Consider the following 18,005-nt stretch of genomic DNA (forward strand, 5'->3'; position numbering starts at 1 on the left):
CATGCAAACTGGCTTGCTGAGGGAGGGCGAAGGGCAATTTCAGGCAGGGTTGTCAAAAAAAAGACAGCTGGGAGGCAGACAGCAATGAAATCGGGTATTTAACCATAGAACTGGGCGATGGCCGAGCTGCTCCTCCCTTTCCACTCCTCACCACCACCACCACCACCACCACAAACCCACTCCAAGCAATAGCTCTTCCACCTCTCCTAGCTTATTCAGCACCCTTGTTCTAACCTTTGGACAACCTTTCACCTTTCACCCAAGTGGTTGCAATGGATATTGACCAGGCCGACAACCAGCTAGTAGTAATCCCCCAAGTCGACATCGCCGGCCTGTGCGCATCGTCGCTGTACCCTGGCTCCACCTATATGGAGTACACCCGCATTATGGACTTTGCCAAGGCAAATCCTCATCGTGCTAGGGAACTGCCGGACTCTGCATTTAGCGTGCTCTTCATCCATTGCCGCGTTGAGGACGAAGATGCAGGTCCTTTGTTAAAGCTCAAGTATCCTCGCGAGTGGCTTCTCAACCTACAGTTTCTCATCGACCATGGAAAGCTAGACCTGGTAACTGAGGTTCGTGTAGCTATGTACGACGAAAGTCAGCAGCTGCTGGAGCTAGATACGATTTTGAAGGACATTGCTGTCGATATCGGCAGGCCACTTCCAAACGTGCACTCTATTCTCTATCTCGGAAAAGGCATTTTCACAGCAGGGCAGAACCAGACTATCAAGAATAGAAAAAGCGATGCAGAGGAGACTGTCAAGCTCATCAGGCACCTCTTCCCCCAGGTGAACGATTTGAAGTATCACTTGTATAATGCGTGGTTTTTGTCGGTTGGGCATACCACCCTACCTGATGATGCTAACCCGCTCTATGAACTCACCTTCGAAGCATGTGTGGAACAGCTGGAGCATCTCCAGCTTCACAATCCTATCCCGACAACCATTACCAAATTCCCTGAGCATGTCGTCTCGCTCTCTATCAACGCCGATTATGTTCGCGGACGTCCTGACCTGCCTCCCGTTGCTACCGACTGCCTTAGAGTGCTCTACCTTCTAAACAGCACTGACGTCTTCCCGTGGCAGCTGTTTAGGACATCCCAAGGACGTTTCGTATTTGACTGCCTTGAGGAGCTGTCGTTGCAGTTCACCAGGAGGGCTGACAATCTTGTGGCATTCCCCGGCGGCAACATCCATGTCAGTTTCCCCAACCTGAACACGCTACAAGTTTCTGGTGCGTGCTATGTCTACCACAACCTCTATGCGTTTTTCCAGGAATGTAGCATCACTGCTATGCAGATAGTGGACAAGCCATCCGACTTCAGCAGCATCAACCAACACACATTGGAGGCTGTGAAGCGTCTGATAGTCGGTCATCCCTTAGGCAAGGTATCTGACAATAGCTACTCGTCGGCTTCTGTTGAACATCTATTCATGCTACCGGCCAATATCGAGAAAGCCAAATTCACCTGGTTTAGATGGCCGTTGCCTCTGAACACCGCATGGATCAATCTGCGCGACCTGTCGTTCTCTGCAAACATTGCCACCAAGAGTATCCTCGCCAATCTGATTGTGCAGCTTCCGGTGCTACAGCTACTCAACATCAACTGTGTGACAATGGTGACGGATAACGTTGACAAGACAGTGTTCTCAGATGAGGTATCCCGGATCACCAAGTTCGGCCAGATTCTTGATCCCCTTGACGACTCATCTATCAGCGACAGTGTCGAGGAGTTCGAAATCATGGTCCAAGAAGTATTCGACATCGAGGGGTTTTGCGAGCTGATCTCTCGTCTGCCGAAGGTATCGAGGATCAAGGTCCACCCTCATTGGGTCCAAGACGTCCAGAACACACTTCGCCATTACTTTGAGGTGACACGCATCATCGACATCTCCGCCTACCCTCAAGTGCTTTGATTTCCTTTTACTTCTCATTTGTGCACATTTTAACCCTCAGAGCTCTGGTCTCAGGTGGCTGAGGTTTGTTGTCAGAGAATAACACCGCTGCTCCATGAAAACATGTGTTTGGTCGACAATTCAGCCGCAAAAAATTGACAAGCCATCGATTGTACCAATGCTATACCGATGGACCGATGGTCCTAACTATTAGGTGAGGCTTGGATGAAACAGTTCGGTTAGTCCAAGTGCGCTCTATCAGTATCAACGTTGCTTGTGAAGAAAATAACGGTGTTTTGAAAATATACCGATAAACGTGCATTTAAAGAGCGAGGAACAAAAGCTATTTAACTGCGCCATCAGTTCTGATGCATGTCATAGGTGGCATTTTCAACAACATTAAGATAGTAGGTACCTACGGATTGAAAAGGCAGATTGCCATTACTGTGGCTGGCTTAGTGAAGCAAAGTCTACTACTCTCTATGCAGAGAGATACAGTGATAAAATTGCACTAGTCAAATTAGCCACTGGCATGCTCAGGTATAAATAGGCAGTGCATCGAATCTGGACGAGTGTGCCTTGCAAAAATCTACCATTTAACTATTTCGTTCAAACACGCCAAAAACCATGGGTTCTCCGCCTTCTTACCAGCTGATTTCGAGACAGTGCAGATATGACCCTGTTGGAGAAGATGGTGGGAAGGCATTTGAATATTTTGATTAACAAGATATTCATTTTAATGTGCACCCAGTGATGACGGCACTTGTGCTGTCAACATAAAAGCTGACAGGGAGCTCTCAGGTACTCGTGCTGAAAATTATGGCCAGTTGAATAGCATTGTCCAAAAGGAGTCTCGCGCACGCGGCTATAACTTTCTCTTCAGGTTCAATAAAGCTGTTCATTCCCTTTGTTTTTTGCATATGCCTTCCATGCTTTGCGACAATAGGACCATCATCTGTGGCTATGAGGGCTACCTTGCAAAGGTATCCGCAACTATATACTGCTTGGACTCATGGGAGTATAGTGTTGGCTATATATACCAGTGTCCCTCAAGGAATGGGCTTAGGCGAGAAATATACAGAACATGTATCTGCTCTAATCGCCCTTGACCCGGTACTCCATGTCTGCTTTTACCGCTGGCATGGGCAACTACTGCCAATAGGCCAGTAGCAGAAAACATGCAGACAAAGGGAGGTGTCGCTGAAACATTCAACTATCCAGGGCATAAAAATGTAGCAAGGAAGACACGCACCGTGGTCATCCAATTACCTTTTGCTGATTATCCACCCTTCTGAGATACACATCAACTTTCGCCATAAAAGAACAGAGTCCGCCATGAACGGACTTCAGACCTGCATATTCCGTATCTTCGTCATAGTTATTTAGTGCCTAGTTTAACGGACTAAGATAGTGATGGTGGCAAAGCATCTGGGGTCACGTTTTCTATTTGGTTGAATTAGTAACAATTTTACAATTGGGTACAAAGTGCAGCCCGCTTTTACAAAACTCTCCAAGTGACATACAACTTCCTTTTTGAGACACCGCTAATAGCTAAATAGATGGTATCCAGCGCTCAATTGCACCTACTTTTTATCTGCTCCCTAGGTTAGGGATCGCTGGAGGCACGACTCTGGTTGAGCCACCAAAACAGCTTGCACCAGCAGTATTTTGGATTGGTTGTAGGAACTCTTTTATCCATGGCAGCATCAGCGTGTGGAGCATGTCCGTATTGCGGATGTGTGGTGTCCGCTGTATTAGGAGACCGCAGTTGGGGTGCAACCTCGGAGAGTGATGCAATTAATAGCCAGCACTTTTGCTGATTCCAAAGCATGATCGAAACGTCGGCCATAAGGCGCGAGATCACAAAAATCGCTGTCTGCTGCCATCTTGATCGGAGACCAAAAAAAAACTTTTTTCGTGTTTTACCGACTGTTTCAGATCTTTTTATGCTTAGAAGCTCGTTCACTAGGCTTTTTACTCGACCCTTCACTCGACAAACCCTCCGCAGTCAAACTACCTTTAAAACAGCCATGCCCAAGACTATCGGAACGCACAGTGGCACCTTCCACTGCGACGAGGCTCTGGCCTGCTACATGCTTCGCCAGCTGCCCGAGTACAAGGACGCCACCATCACCCGTTCGCGCGATCCGGCCACGCTTGACGCGTGCGATATTGTCGTCGATGTTGGCGGTGTGTACGACCACGAGAACAAGCGCTACGACCACCATCAGCGCGGCTTTGACGAGCAGTTCTCTGAGAAGTTCAAGACCAAGCTCAGCAGCGCAGGTCTGATCTACAAGCACTACGGCAAGGACGTGATAACTGCTGTGCTTGAAGGAAAGGTCAGCGAGGTCGAGGCCGAGATCCTGTACCAGAAGCTCTATGAGGTCATGATCGAGGGCATCGACGGTATCGACAACGGTGTGTCGCAGTACCCGGAGGACCTGGAGCCTGCATACAAAGAGTCGACAAACCTGTCGTCGCGTGTTGGCCGCCTTAACCCGTGGTGGAATGAGCCCGAGGGCGATATGGATGCGCGGTTCACCAAGGCTATGGACATGGTCGGCGAGGAGTTTTATGGCCGCGTGCGCTACTATGGCCTCGCGTGGCTGCCGGGCCGCAAGATTGTCGAGGATGGAATCAACGGCCGGTTTGATATTGACCGCAGCGGCCAGATCGTGCTGTTTGATCAGTTCTGCCCGTGGAAGGATCATCTGCACACGATCGAGGAGGAGATGCTGGCCAAGGACCCAGAGGCTCCTAAGATCCTCTACGTGCTGTACCCGGATACTTCCAACGCGTGGCGTGTGCAGGCTGTGCCAGAGAAGCCTGGAGCCTTCACGTCTCGTCACCCGCTGCCTGAGGCATGGCGTGGTGTGCGCGACGAAGCTCTGTCGGAGCGCACTGGCATCGAGGGATGTATCTTTGTTCACCAGGCCGGATTCATTGGCGGTAACAAGACCCGCGACGGTGCCCTGGAGCTTGCTCGCAAGGCGCTGACTATGGACTAGGCGTGTGCTCATTCTGCTCCTCGGATCCATAACACTATTTCAAAAGATAAAGGCTATCAATCATTCTCGCAGCGTGCCGCCAATGTAGATGGAATATGCTTAGCTTGTATCTTTGTGTATGTTCTATCATTGAGAGGCAGCTTCAAAATGTCAATAATCAAGGGAGCCTTGCTCGATCTCAGCGGCACACTCCACATTGACAAGGTCGCGACACCCAACGCAGTCGCAGCGCTAAAGAAGCTGCGTGCTGCCGGCGTCAAGGTACGGTTTGTCACGAACTCGACCAAGACCAGCGATGAGCGCCTCTACGCAAAGCTGACCAAGCTTGGATTCGAACTCGACCGAACTGAGATATTTACATCGCTGAGTGCAGCCAAGCGACTGGTCCAAGAGCACAGCCACCGGCCGCTGCTGCTGCTAGAGGACGAGGCTCTGGAGCAGTTCACCGATATCGACCAGTCGGAGCCGCACACAGCCGTGGTGCTTGGCCTCGCACCATCCAAGCTCGACTACGCCAACATGAACCGGGCCTTCACCGCACTGATGAACGGAGCAGAGCTGATCGGCATTCACCGCGCCAAGTACTTTGCATCGTCTGAAAACACGCTGTCTATTGGCCCAGGCGGGTTCATTGCTGCGTTGGAGTACGCGACAGGCAAGCAAGGGGTGCTTGTTGGCAAGCCCAAGAAGGAGTTTTATGAGCTGGCGCTCAGAGATATCGGACTGCTTGACCAGCCTGGATCGGTGGCCATGGTTGGCGATGATGTGCTGGCTGATTTAGGCGGTGGAGCACAGGAGCTTGGGCTCAAGCGAATCCTGGTTCGTACAGGAAAGTACATGGCCAACGATGAGGCCAAGGCCGAGGTCCCTCTGGACGGCACATTTGACACATTTGCCGATGCTGTCGACAAAATGGTTAGCTGGTAGCACTACTAGACTTATGGCGCTCGCGATGCGAGCTCAGCTACTCTATTTTTATTAGTCCTGGAAATGGATGTCGTCTAAATGGCTGTTTTGGAGCGAGTCGAGTGAGAAACTCACATCTCGTCTAGCAGCGGAACAAGATGCTGGACATAAGGTGAAATATGCTCGGTGTCGAGGATGGCCTCGAGTTGGGCAATCGTCTGCTTGTTGTCCCATGTGTTGCTGACCCATCGCCGCAGTGAAGGCAGTCGTGCCATGAACCACGCGTGCTCGATTATGTAGCTGGGATCCTGCAGTAGGCAGTGCGCGAATGTAGTGTGCAGGTACACAATCGATGTGCTAATCGCATTGTACGTCTCGGGGGTCCTGCCATCATCATATGAGTCTTCAAGCAAGTTGACTGGGCCAGCAACAAACACCATTAGGTGCAGTTGTCGCAGACACTTGAGCTGTCGCAACAGCTTGATCAGATGGCCACGGTCAGCAATGGCGTTGATTGTGAGCTGCTCTAGGCGCTGCAGCAGCACCGTATCCGGAACCGAAAAGTACGAGACCATCGAGTCGGAGAGCAGCCCGTTGGTAATGAAGAACGGGTCGGCGCCATTGAGCTCCAGGTGCCGGACTGTGCTGTCGGATATGAATAGCGGGTGCGCCCACGGCTCAGAGTTTTGGCGGTCAGAGTACGTCCAGTTGCCAAAGTTGACGCCCAAGGATTCCAGTGCTGTCATTTTCGAAATGTCAAGCGGCTGGGTGCCGTTGTTCTCTCGAATGCGTAGCTCCTTGATCTGGCCGAGAGGGAACAAGCTCAGGTAGTCCATTATATCACCCTGGTACCCAGTCAGCTCCAGCCGCACCAGGGCCGGGAATGCGATACTGGTAAACACACTGGTGTCTGGCAAACTCGGCCGCTCAGCCTTGTCATTGATGTGAAGCACAAGTGTATGCAGGTTTTCAAAATGCAGCTGGTTTTCGAGCTCGCCGTAGAAGAAGCCAAGCAGCATTTTCGGATGTAGCGATGTGATCTTCAGATACTCAATAGTTGACGCGCATAATTTTGTACCAGGAACCTGGTACTTCCGCCCATTGACCAGCATCCCCAGCCTCCTCAACCGCGGCAGGAACTTTGTGAATGTGACCTTTCTAACCGAGCAGTCGATGAACTCGATGGTCTCGAGCGTGTCCATTTTCGCCACAATAAATTCTTCGAGCACGGCCTTGGTAAACACATAGTTGCATTCGAACTGGTAGACGACCCGGGTCACACATGGAAGCGCCCTGGCCAGTGCCAGATTGAGCCGTGTCAGAGCCTGGTCGGAATAATTCTGCACCTTGATGTCCTTATTAAGCCCACCCAGCAGGTGCAAGGTGGTTATTGTCGGCCACTGCTGGTCAAAGAACCCGATGCTCTCGAGTTCCTGATGCGCTTTGTCGGGGGTCAGCTCAGAGACGAAGACGAGCAGGAGTTCGTGCGCGGCATCGGAGCACACATTGTCGATTATTTCTCCGATGTTTGTCTTGATCTCGCACTCGTCCTGTGTGTCTTGGCCCCTGCTGTCGATGCTAAAGTAGGCTTTTTTGTACAACGCGGCGCGCGCATGGTGTCTGAATGTGCGGGATACCGCTATGTCGGGAATGTCAAGGCCGGCCTCATCACAGTAATGGTACGGGTAATTGCGGCCGCCTTCGCGGAGGTACAGGAAGACCCTGGCCAGCATATCTGCCGGCAGAGACTCGAATGTTGACATGCAAAGAGGCGTACAAATAATGCAAGAAAATAATTTTTGCTTGGCACGGGTTCAGGGAGAGAAAGGAAAAACAAGCTGATTCAGGAACAAGACGGCTGGTGCATGAGGGGAGGGGATTTATACCTGACAGCTGTACAGGATGCTGGGTGTGGGGGAGAAAAGGCTTATTGTGCGTTGATTTTCCATTGCTGGCGTGCGGCGATCAGCCGGGTATGCAGACGGGACAGCAAGGAAGCCCCGGGCGTCGCGGCTGTGTTTGGCGAAAGCCCCGATTGACCAGAGACCAAGCGCACAAACCGCTCATAGATAAGAAACGCACATTTGGCCAATAGGTAGTGCACATCTCTATGTGAATGCCAATCGCCATCCCGATCCCCAGCCTTTCTACTGGCACCTAGGTGACCGCAGTCTACCATAGTCTACCTGTGGCGAGATGGTACCTTCCTGCTTCTACTGGGTCTCTGTGCGTGCTTGTGGATCATTGCCACGCCATTCGGAGCAGAAGGCAGATCCACGGTACGCGTAACAATCTAGTCCGGGGAAGGCACTGCAAATTGCCGTGTTGTGGCGGGATTTCAGATAATCTCATCACGCACATACTTTGGTACATGGGCACATATATAGTCGGCGGCCCTGTAACCGTGGGATCAATTGTCAGTGCGCGCATGAATGGAGGAATATGTATTAGTAGAGGGCTGTGAGTGCCTCCCTGAAGAATGACGCCATTCGAAGCCTGGGTTAGCTCAGCATCTCTGGAAAAAATACTAGTTAGGAAAGTCGCAAATTACAGAGTACATGGGCTACAGCATTTGGGGATCTTAGAGCTGAGCATGCTCGCCCTTGATCAGCTGCTGGATCTTGCCCGACTTGATGGCCGCCAGGGTATCGTCGCACCCGCCAATATGGTGGCCCTTGACGAAGATGTTCGGCACCGTGCGCTGCTTGGTGAGCTCAGCCAGATACGCCTGGATGTCGGAGCCGTTGGCCTCCTTATCGAGCTCGATAGCCTTGAATTCGACGTTGATGCCCTTCAGTGCAGCCTTGGCGCGGTTGCAGTAGGGGCAGTAGCTCTTCGAGAACACCATTACAGCGTTCTCGTTGATAAGCGGCTTTACGATCTTTGAGATGGCAGTCATGTCTACTGGCTGTGATGCACTGGCGCCCATATAGGTTGGAAAAAAAAGTCAAAAAGTGGAAAGGAAGGGAAAGGAAGGGTTGACAAGAGTCGAGTTGCAGCCAGAACGGCACAGAAGCAGTCTTGGTCTCCCTTTTATCTGAGCAGCAGACCGCGATATTTGTAATCCAATCACGCTCATGTGATCTGGTCAGTGAGCCGTTTCCGCCAGTGGCCTTCAAAAGCCGGGCGCCGGGGTGCGACCACTGACGACACTGCTCTCCGTCTTGTTTTCTTTCGACACGCAGTTCCTGGCACATCCTTTTTATATTTCTTCGGGCCGATTAGTAATAGACCTTCCCCACCAGCACACGCAGTCTACGGATATTATACCTTGTGTACCACGCGCGCCAGATCATGTTTGGATGTATTGTGGCTGGTCGGCTGGTGCAGACAAACCTGCGCCAGGTTGACGTGAACAAGTACGTGTTTGAATTGCCCGAGGCGCACCTCATTAACCACCTGGTAGTGTTCCTGCTGGGCACAATCCCGTTCGAGCCCGGGTACGCAGCCACTGTGCACCTGCTGTGGCCCAACAAGGACTGGCAGTTCCTCGGCGTGCTGTCCAACGACAAGCCAAGCGCGATCTTCCGCCTCAAATCGACAATATCGCCCGAGGAGGCAGCGCAGATGCCACATATGAACGCCGAGCTCGGCATCTCCATCGAGCCAGTCCAGGCGGTCGAGCAGGAGTTCCAAAGGGCGCGGGGCACGTCGCAGGCAGTGGTGCCGGCGGGACAGCAGGTGTCGCCGCAGACAGCCCAGGCCTTTGCGCAGAAGACGCTGGGCAACCTGTACGAATATGCGATGTCGTTTGCGACGCGCGCCGACTCCTCGATGGGATTGATCGGGTCTGGCGCCCCGGTCCAGGTTCTGCCGACAAAGGTGTTTGACGACTGGTACAACAACCTCCTGCGAAAGATCCGGCGGGATCCAGCAAATTCGATGAGCATGTGAAGTCCGCGCTAAGAAAAATAATTGTTTATTAAATGTTTCAACGGCTCCATAACGCGCCCACAAGGGCAGTGCAGACGACACCTGGGTGGCAGGGTGCGCTTTTTTGGGGAGGGGATATTTCAATTGGCACTCCTCTCAAAAACCGAGCCTGGAGGCTTCGTTTTGAAGTCTCTGCTCACTCTTTTTTCCTCGGATCCATAGCTCTGTGCGGTAGCTATATCCAGCGCCAAGGAGTTGGCGTTTCATGTACGGGGGAGGCCGCACACCAAAGCCGAGGTTTATCACTCGGCGGGCAAGAGCTAGCCGCTCGCACTATATCCCCGCCCGCCGCGTTTCATGCCCTCGCAACATCCACACCAATCGCCCCAAAATATGAGATTTCTCGCCACGCAGCGCCCGAGCGGAAGTGGGCTGCAGCTTACGCTCAGCACAGCGGCATCGCAGCGCAATTGTCCGTAGCCTGCAGCAATGCGAAAAGCAGTCACACATGGGGGTGAAATTGTGGTACGGCCCAAATGTATTATAACCTCGACCAAAAATGTTTTTATACAGACTACAGCACCTTAAAGGCGGTCGCGCGACCACTGGCTCTCGAACTTGCCATTCGGGTCCATCAGCTTCACGTTCTCGGACTGCTTGACGTGCAGCCACGGGTACGGGTTGTTCTTCTTGTCCCAGACGACCTCGGGGTTCTTCAGGGCGCGGCTGGCAAAGTATCCGCACACGCCGAGCGCGCCGACACAGATGCCGTAGATGGGGATCAGCTCCGAGCGGTACCAGTGCTTCTTCAGGTAGAGCTTAGTCGCGTTGGTGAACATGGCCGAGTGTGTAAAAGAGTATGAGAAAATCTAACTGGGATGGGAGAGAGAGAAGAGAAGCAGGGCGTGCGAGGAATGGCGGTTGGGGAGAGAGATGTTGAAGGAACTCGTCGCCTTCTATATATACGCCCGCTGTTCACAAGCCCAGCGCTACAGGGAAAAAGATAAGGATTCCTGCTGGCAGGCGTTGAAATGGCTGTTGGTTGGGTGGGTGGGGGAGGCGCGGAACGAGTCGGATTGCCATATACGAGCTTTTTTCATACACCTACGGGAATTTGTTATTTGCGGGATGGCGTCGATCCCCAACGACGAACAGGCTCGCACTAGCTCGCAGTGCTAGCAAACCGAGTCACAGAGCCCCAGGCGCAGACACGCCAACCACTCCTGCTCTGTAACACCAGCCGGTACATGGGACTCTTGACCAGTTAATGCCGAGCAGCAATCGCGGAACGACGTGTGCCGCACAAGTAACATAGCCACGGTCCGCTGCTTGGCTGTAGGATTAGCAAATGTTATGAGCAGAGGCTACACTGACAAAAAAGCCTCGAGTGCCTTCTATGAAATTGGGTACCCAACTACCCAGTGGTCGGGCAAATGACGGGGGCGATGCGCAGTCGACAAAGTGCTTCCGCCACGCCCGAATCATGCCGCCAACTCCCGCGGCACACATCTGCCTGCAGTCCTGACACATGCCTGACACATCGCTGACTGTCTGCCAGCATGCCGACGACTATCTCGCCGTGGTCCTGGAATTCCGGCCCACGCACGCGCGCCTTGAGCTCGCATAGCTCCCGGAGAACGTCTGGTAGATCGGCGGCATCGGCGTCCGGCAGCTGCGCCTGGGAGTCGGCAGACAGCAGCGAGCAGTGGGATGCGGCTACATCACGCACAATGTCCTTGAGCTGGTCGAGGCGGGCGTTCGGGATCCTGTCGTTGCGGCTCAAAAGCGCCGCTGCCGCCTTCCCGGCCCGCCCGATCTCGGGGCGCTCCTCCCACCCAACCCCATCCAATGGGGCGCCAAAGCAGGCTGCAATGTGCTGCTTGAACTTGATCGCACTGCGCTCGTACGTGTCGTGGCACTTCATGCATAGCGGCAGCAGGTCATACGACGACCGCGACTTGATTGCCTCGGGCATATATTGCCGGTACTGGTATGGCACGATGTGGTGCTGCGTCAGCGCCTGCGAGGATCCGCACACCACGCACTTGTTCTGCATGTCCTGCAAGTAGAACGGCTCGTTGCGCCGCCCGTCGCCTTTGTTGGCGAATGTCAGCTGGATGGTTTCCGGGTCGATGCGCTTGGCCAGCCCGCGGCTGAGATACCAGTCCAGGCGCTTCTGGCCGGCACGGAACAGCAGCCTGCCGGAGGAATCGAGGACGCGAAAGTTTTCGTAGATGGCCTTTTGACGCGGAAGCATTGGTGAGGTGAGAGGAAGGGTTGGGGGTGAGGCTGGGGAGTGCATTAGCTGGAGGCTTTATCACTGGGTATGTGGCGGTGATATTATGCCATTGGCCTGAACTCGCCGAGCAGACGCCAGCACTTCACAGATGTGTGGTTGTGGTGGAGCGAATTAAAACTGTTTTTTACATTGGGAGCAAGATTAACGGGGGAGGAATTAGGCGGTTTAGATTGGGTCCTTGGCCAGGATGTGCTGGATGCGCATCACCTCCTGGGCCTGGGCTGGGCGATGGCGACGTGACGCACAGGTTGACGTCCAGCTTGTTGGGCGACAGCGAGCTGCAGTTGCCGGTGATGATGACCTGCACGATGGCAGCAGTCTCCACGTGGTAGACCTCAATGAACGAGCTCTCGAAGGCCAGGATGTACGGATACTGCAGCTTGAACGACGTCGGGCTGCCGACCCAGTGGATCATCCAGTTGGAGCGCGCCCGCTGGCCATTGCGGTTCACGTAGAATGCAAACTCGTCGTAGCACAGCAGGAACTCGCCGTCGTGCACGCGGAATAGCGAAATAGGATGCGTCGTGTCGCGCTTGATTGATGAACCCGAGCGACGTGTCGGCAGGGGTCCAAAAGCGACTGCGTGTTCATTGTTGCCAGATCAACGATCTCGAAGCCACGGCTGCAGCCGACACAGAGGCGCGAGCGCAAAAAGTGCAGCGACGTCGACTCGGCCGCAATATAGCACTCCTTGATGCTCTTCCAGCTGTCGGCAGCCGTGTCGCCGCCAAACGACAGGAAGCGGCCCAGAGACCGGTTCTTTTGGCCGCTGACCACAGGCTTGTAGACGTGGATGATCGTCTGGTTGCTCAGCGTCGTCGATTTGACAGAGCACAAAATGTCGATGGTCGAGATAGTGGCCAAAGCGGAAGAACGACACATGCGTGTGCAGCGGCTTCATGCGCGTCGTCTGTCGACTGCCTGACGTGGCCGTCATCAGCAGATCAAGCGGGTACACATACAGGTTGCGGTCCTTGTCGGCGATCATGGCCATGGCGTTTAGCCTCTCGTTGATCTCCACCTGGTATACGCGGTCGTGTCGCAGGTGCGTCAGCTGCTGGAACGACCGCGGCTTCCCCGAGACACCCAGGTACAGACCGCGGTCTGTGCCCAGGAACAATGCACCGGCCGTGATCGTAGACGTCAGCAGTGTTGACGCGGATGCCAGGCGGGAACTGGCAGGCGACAGGCACCATCTCGAACTTGCGGTGCCGCTCCATCAGCTCCATCTGCTGCTGCTCAATCTTCTGGTACCACTTGTCACGCTCAGCAAGCTGGCTGGCATACAGCGTTACTGTGAATCCGCGACGTCCAAGATGCGTAATCTGCAGCGGGAACGTGTACTTTTTCGCGTCGTCGTTAATCGTGAGTGCAGTGGCCGAGGTCGGTGTCGCGTCCAGAGGTGCTGGCGACGCCTGCTGGGTCTGTGTCGCGACTGTGCCCATCGACTTGGAGCGACCAACGCCGATTGTGCCGCCCGGAGACATGGGCGCGCTCTGTGAATCGCGCCTAGCAGCCATGCGCGGACGCATCGACGTCGGATCCTCGGGGTTGCAGATGGTCAGCAGCTGCAGCGGAATCGGGTGCTTGTAAATGGTGTACTTTTCGGCTGATGTGCTCGGGTCCAGCTTGCACTTGCACATCAGCAGCATGTGGTCGAGCAGCAGCACCTTGATCTTGGAGTTGTCGTTGCCGCCGCGCTTGCGCAGCTCGCCGTCGCGCACCAGCTTCCGCTGGTCGTCAGTCAGCCGCAGATCGTTGCGGTCGCTGGACGAGCACATGAGCATCTCGTCAACATAGTACAGCCGCAGCCGGTTCGATGACTTTCCAGCCTCAATGTTGATGCGCTGCAGCATGGCCTCGATGCGGCTGATGGCATACGGGGATCGCTTCGCGGTCCGGATGCCCCTCAGGCGTGTATTTCAGAACCTCGCGCAGCAGCAGCGGGTACCGTGCCAGGCGGGTAGTCGGCAGGGCCATAAAGTGCTGGATGTTAAGCTTCCTGCACTCGGGGTTGCGCGACGTCTTCTCCAGAAAGTCGACTAGCTTCCTGTTTTGCTTCTTCTCGGCGTCCAAAAAGTGCTTGCTGTACGACGCATTGGCCCCGTACTCCAGATACGGCTCCAGGCGCTGTACAAACGGCGTGAAGATATCGCCGATCTGGTAGCAGATGTAATTCTCATTCTGCCGCTTCTCCAGTGCACGCTGGAACCCAGAGTTCTCTGCCAGAATGGCCAGCGCGTTCTTGAACACCTTTGTGATGAAGTTCTTGCGGCGCGACTCGTCGATGACATCGCTGTTGTGCAATGGCCGCATGAACAGGTCGCGCACTACACACAGGTCGTGGACGTAGTTGCGCTCGCCGTTAAAGATCTCAAAGATGCGCTCCTGGCGGTCCAGCTCCTTGCGAGTCACCGAGGCCACAATTTCCTTGGGCACCGATTTGCTCCAGTTCTTCTCGTTCTTCATCTCCGCAGCGACGTTCTTCTTTGCCGTCTTGCGCAGGTGGTCTTGCTGCGAGCGCTGGCGCGGGCATGTAACGCTGTAGCATGGCTGGCTGCTCGAGCATGTCGGCGAATAGCAGTCGGTCAGCATAACAAACACACCGTTGACCCGCAGATCCCCAATTGGCGCACCCGCCGGGGTCAGAGTGCGCGCATCGTTGCCGTCAATGTCTTCCTCCTCCTCGTCGTCGTCATCATCATCGCCAGCGTCAATGCTCGGCACGTCTTTTATAAGCTGCGCCCGCTGCACATCAGTTTCAAACGCAAACAGCTCGTTCGGGTCATCGCGCAGACCGCCGCTCGTACTCGACGTCCTGAAACAGCCTCTGCTGCGCCAACGCACGACCCACAACCACTGCCAGGTTGCGGTCGTTGGTCTGGATGATCACGCATATGGCATCTACTGCCTCGCGGCCAGTGAAGCACTGCGTGTACTCGAGCCCGTTGCGTGTATGCGTCTGAAGCACCTGTCCCATGACCTCGCTGAATGTTTTGGCCACCGCTGACAGCATCGCCGGGTACACAGGCTTGACGCCCTTCAGCAGCTCAACAAGCTCTGGATTGACTGGCTGGTTCTGGTGGCGAAGAGTGCCCGAGGGTGACACGCCCGTGCCATGGACACGCGGGGATGAGGTGCCATTAGCTGAATCTATATCGTTAGTGGTGTGGGTGGTGTGTCGTTTGGTTAGCGAAGCGTGTTCTCTGGTGCTGGTTGAGGGCACTAGCAGGCTGCGCGACTTTGGCCCCATGGTGGGAAATGGATGCAAAAGAAGTTGAAAATCAAGGCAGCAGAAAAAGCAAATAGTGCAGAAGAGAAAGACAAAAGCAGGGGGAGCGGGCGACATCAGGCGGGTTATCAAGAGAAAAAACAAGAACCCGGTTACTTACCTAGCGCATAGGTGTTGGTGGCGCTGCCGCCAGCAACCTCTTGGACGTTGTCGGACGACTTGCTGTGCTGCTGGCGCGGCAGCTGCATGTCGAGCTTGTATGCAGCCGATGGCGGCACAGCACTGGCAGACATTGGCTGCTGGAGCTATCTGAGAATTGGCTGCACTGCTGCCCATTGACGCCGACCCTGCAATGTCAGTCTGCACGCTGAGCGGGGCTACGCGCTGGTGCTGCTGCTGCATGGCTGCGGGAATCTGTGGCACCGGGTTGCTGCCAATATCGCTGGCCACCGCATTGATCGCCATTTTCATAGCGCCCATGTTCAGATCGGGCGTGCTGCGAGATCCAGGGTGCCCGTTGCGCACTGAATGGGATCCATTGGCGCTCCCGTACCTGTCCATGCCCGGCGGCGGCCCGTACCGACCGGCGCTGCTGGTAGAACGCATTGAGCCTGCCGAAGGTTGCTTACGCAGCTGATTGTGGCTCATGTGCTCCTGGCAGCGGCCTGCGCTGCGCGGTGTACATGGATCCATTGGGGGCAGCACGATAGCCACCAGACGACGACGACGCGCTGCTGGCGGATCTCCCGAGCCGCATGTCTGGCAGACCGCCGGGCTGTGGGCTCAGCGATGCCTGCACGGGGCTCTGGCCGGTAGCGGTTCGAGCTGGCGCCAAAATCCATTGAGCTGTTGCCATTGAACGGCTGCTCGGGAACCATGGCCATCGGCGCATATCGGTTGTCAGAGCTTGAACCAGCTGCTTGAAACGCTGCTTTTGGTTGCCTCGACGGTGGCCAGCAATGTTAGTAAAGTCGCGTTCGCGTTGCTGAGGGTGGATGCCCTGGCTGCCATATGGTGGTGGTGGCGCTGCATGGGGCGGTCTGGGTCCAGCCGGTCTCATGCTTGGTGGACGGTTCATTGGCTGCATTCCACCGCCCACTACCATCGCAGAAGGGTACTGGAAATGCCCAGGATTCTGCTGTTGCTGCTGCGGCTGCTGCTGGTGGTACTGGTGCGGCGGAGGTCGAGGCCGCATCTGCTGGTACGGTGGGGGCGGCTGCTGCTCGCTCATTGCCATGCGCTGGCTGTGCATGTGTTGCTGCTGGTGGTGCTGGTGCTGAGGCCTCCCAGAGTGCTGGACGTAGCTCTGCGTGCGCTGTGGCGGCTGCTCAGCATGAACCCCAACATCAGAATAGATTGACGCTCGATAAGAGCCCATGTCTTGCATGTATGGCTGCTGTTGTGGCGAAACCTCGCGAGTGAATCTCTGGCGCGGGTGCTGCGACCTGTCGGGTGGGTGGTACTGCTGGTGGGGCGCTGCTGCCATGTTGAATGTCGGCTGCTGCTGCTGTTGGTGGTGGTGGTGTTGCTGCTGGATGCTGCTGGTGTTGCTGCTGTTGGGGGCTGTTGCGAGGGATGCGCTGCAGACGCTTTGGAGGGGCAGGCGGCGGCGGCCGATCGAACTCCAGGTTGTCAAGGCCGCTGTACGTGCTGTTGGGCGAACCCAGCTGATTACGCGGTTGCATCTACTCTGATTCTTTAGTCAATGCTGTCGCTGCAAATGCCGAAAAACAGTGTGAATTAGTCCGCGGAGGCTTTACCTTACAAACTGAGAGGGAAAAAGTATTACGGAAAAATCAGTCGAGAGAGGCAAAAAGGGGAGGCGAATGCTGGTACAGCGTGTTTGGTGTCAAAGTTGAGATTTTCGCCCAAATAAACCCCTGTTGTAAAGCAACCAGACGCGCTGAGAAATTGACGGGAAGCGTTGCTGCCATCGGGCCATAAGCCGATTGAGACATGTTGGGCGGCTGACTGTATGTGCGCAAATCGGGCGTGTGGACGGCACCAGCTGACGGTATCCACTTTTTCTTTTCATTGCGCATTCATCGTCGAGCATCTCTGTCTATTTCAGCCATGTCTATCACGCACCGGCAGCAGGAGGGATTCACGCTGCCCGAGCTCGAGTACCTGGCCCAGGAGCGAGCCCATCACCATCGTCCCACTCTACCGGATGGAGCGCGTCGAGCTGGTCAGCGTAAGTAGAGATTGTCTGCGACAGCATCCGCAGAGGGGTTTTTTTGCCGGTATCTCACAAGGTTCCAAGTGTCTGCCGTAGGGTTCCATTGGTCCGTTCAGACCGCCACAGAAGACGTCGGTTCCGCTCTGGCTGGCTGTGCAGCTCAAGCGGTCAAGCCGCTGCCGCATAGTTGCTCCCAATTGGCTGTCGGCCGACCACCTGCTAGAAGCTTGTGCGCAAAGAGGAGCAGCCGTACTCGCGCTTCACCAAGCTGCCCATGCACTACCTGGAAATCGCGCACATCCTCCTCACATGTGCAGAGGATGACCTCATCGAAGCCGCAGAGCATCCGCCGCCTGTTGCAGGACCTGAGAGAGGTCAGGCAGGGCAAGGTCAGGCAGGGTCCTGGCGCTGCTGAACCCGCTGCAGCTCCAGATGGATAACCTGTCCATGGCCGAGATCAACGAGATCAGGCCGGTGTTCCGGACACTCATTCGACATGCTCCGGCAGCTGGAGACTCTGGAGAGAGAGGCCACGGCTCGGCAGCACGAGTCCCAGCCGATGGAGGATGCTGGCGACGATCCGTTCAGCTCGAGCAGCTTTTTACCC

General features: G+C 55.0%; 11 protein-coding genes across 11 annotated transcripts; 6 read left to right on the forward strand and 5 right to left on the reverse strand.

Moving 5' to 3' along the window:
• Positions 1-156: 156 nt before the first annotated feature.
• DL89DRAFT_266528 (uncharacterized protein) lies at positions 157-2,079 on the forward strand. Its single transcript, XM_040887111.1, has one exon. It carries the CDS (start codon positions 273-275, stop codon positions 1,917-1,919), a length of 1,647 nt encoding a protein of 548 aa, XP_040745029.1. The 5' UTR covers positions 157-272; the 3' UTR covers positions 1,920-2,079.
• A 1,849-nt stretch (positions 2,080-3,928) lies between these two features.
• Positions 3,929-4,909, forward strand: DL89DRAFT_221758 (metal-dependent protein hydrolase; the record flags this gene model as incomplete). Its single annotated transcript, XM_040884535.1, has 1 exon — positions 3,929-4,909. One exon carries the CDS (start codon positions 3,929-3,931, stop codon positions 4,907-4,909), a length of 981 nt encoding a protein of 326 aa, XP_040745030.1.
• Positions 4,910-5,056: 147 nt separating this feature from the next.
• On the forward strand, positions 5,057-5,836 carry DL89DRAFT_222267 (haloacid dehalogenase-like hydrolase domain-containing protein 2-like protein; the record flags this gene model as incomplete). The annotated part of the gene is made up of 1 exon (XM_040884581.1): positions 5,057-5,836. The coding sequence occupies one exon, from the start codon at positions 5,057-5,059 to the stop codon at positions 5,834-5,836; it is 780 nt and encodes a 259-aa protein (XP_040745031.1).
• Positions 5,837-5,946: 110 nt separating this feature from the next.
• DL89DRAFT_292001 (uncharacterized protein) lies at positions 5,947-7,578 on the reverse strand (the record flags this gene model as incomplete). Its single annotated transcript, XM_040890249.1, has 1 exon — positions 5,947-7,578. One exon carries the CDS (start codon positions 7,576-7,578, stop codon positions 5,947-5,949), a length of 1,632 nt encoding a protein of 543 aa, XP_040745032.1.
• An 818-nt stretch (positions 7,579-8,396) lies between these two features.
• On the reverse strand, positions 8,397-8,714 carry DL89DRAFT_221943 (glutaredoxin-1; the record flags this gene model as incomplete). The annotated part of the gene is made up of 1 exon (XM_040884554.1): positions 8,397-8,714. The coding sequence occupies one exon, from the start codon at positions 8,712-8,714 to the stop codon at positions 8,397-8,399; it is 318 nt and encodes a 105-aa protein (XP_040745033.1).
• A 395-nt stretch (positions 8,715-9,109) lies between these two features.
• DL89DRAFT_221942 (DUF775-domain-containing protein) lies at positions 9,110-9,709 on the forward strand (the record flags this gene model as incomplete). Its single annotated transcript, XM_040884553.1, has 1 exon — positions 9,110-9,709. One exon carries the CDS (start codon positions 9,110-9,112, stop codon positions 9,707-9,709), a length of 600 nt encoding a protein of 199 aa, XP_040745034.1.
• DL89DRAFT_127858 (uncharacterized protein) lies at positions 9,449-10,239 on the forward strand. Its single transcript, XM_040883284.1, has one exon. The coding sequence runs from the start codon at positions 9,742-9,744 to the stop codon at positions 10,204-10,206; it is 465 nt and encodes a 154-aa protein (XP_040745035.1). The 5' UTR covers positions 9,449-9,741; the 3' UTR covers positions 10,207-10,239.
• A 33-nt stretch (positions 10,240-10,272) lies between these two features.
• Positions 10,273-10,527, reverse strand: DL89DRAFT_222174 (uncharacterized protein; the record flags this gene model as incomplete). Its single annotated transcript, XM_040884576.1, has 1 exon — positions 10,273-10,527. One exon carries the CDS (start codon positions 10,525-10,527, stop codon positions 10,273-10,275), a length of 255 nt encoding a protein of 84 aa, XP_040745036.1.
• Positions 10,528-11,102: 575 nt separating this feature from the next.
• Positions 11,103-11,945, reverse strand: DL89DRAFT_222068 (uncharacterized protein; the record flags this gene model as incomplete). The annotated part of the gene is made up of 1 exon (XM_040884565.1): positions 11,103-11,945. One exon carries the CDS (start codon positions 11,943-11,945, stop codon positions 11,103-11,105), a length of 843 nt encoding a protein of 280 aa, XP_040745037.1.
• Positions 11,946-12,152: 207 nt separating this feature from the next.
• Positions 12,153-16,904, reverse strand: DL89DRAFT_292005 (uncharacterized protein; the record flags this gene model as incomplete). The annotated part of the gene is made up of 14 exons (XM_040890250.1): positions 12,153-12,203; positions 12,241-12,519; positions 12,543-12,788; positions 12,823-13,059; positions 13,106-13,876; positions 13,917-14,790; positions 14,831-15,140; positions 15,380-15,473; positions 15,511-15,811; positions 15,849-15,953; positions 15,988-16,085; positions 16,133-16,245; positions 16,291-16,808; positions 16,843-16,904. The coding sequence occupies 14 exons, from the start codon at positions 16,902-16,904 to the stop codon at positions 12,153-12,155; spliced, it is 4,059 nt and encodes a 1,352-aa protein (XP_040745038.1).
• Positions 16,905-17,292: 388 nt separating this feature from the next.
• DL89DRAFT_256526 (uncharacterized protein) lies at positions 17,293-17,838 on the forward strand (the record flags this gene model as incomplete). Its single annotated transcript, XM_040885449.1, has 2 exons — positions 17,293-17,413; positions 17,447-17,838. The coding sequence occupies 2 exons, from the start codon at positions 17,293-17,295 to the stop codon at positions 17,836-17,838; spliced, it is 513 nt and encodes a 170-aa protein (XP_040745039.1).
• Between the last annotated feature and the right edge of the window lie 167 nt (positions 17,839-18,005).

This window comes from Linderina pennispora (assembly GCF_002104995.1).
Source record: "Linderina pennispora strain ATCC 12442 chromosome Unknown DL89scaffold_4, whole genome shotgun sequence".
In the NCBI taxonomy this organism is placed as follows: domain Eukaryota; kingdom Fungi; phylum Kickxellomycota; class Kickxellomycetes; order Kickxellales; family Kickxellaceae; genus Linderina; species Linderina pennispora.

Bases quoted from the DNA above. Each gene is read 5' to 3' on its own strand.
- DL89DRAFT_266528 (XM_040887111.1), top strand. From the start codon at position 273: ATGGATATTGACCAGGCCGACAACCAGCTAGTAGTAATCCCCCAAGTC.
- DL89DRAFT_127858 (XM_040883284.1), top strand. From the start codon at position 9,742: ATGTTTCAACGGCTCCATAACGCGCCCACAAGGGCAGTGCAGACGACA.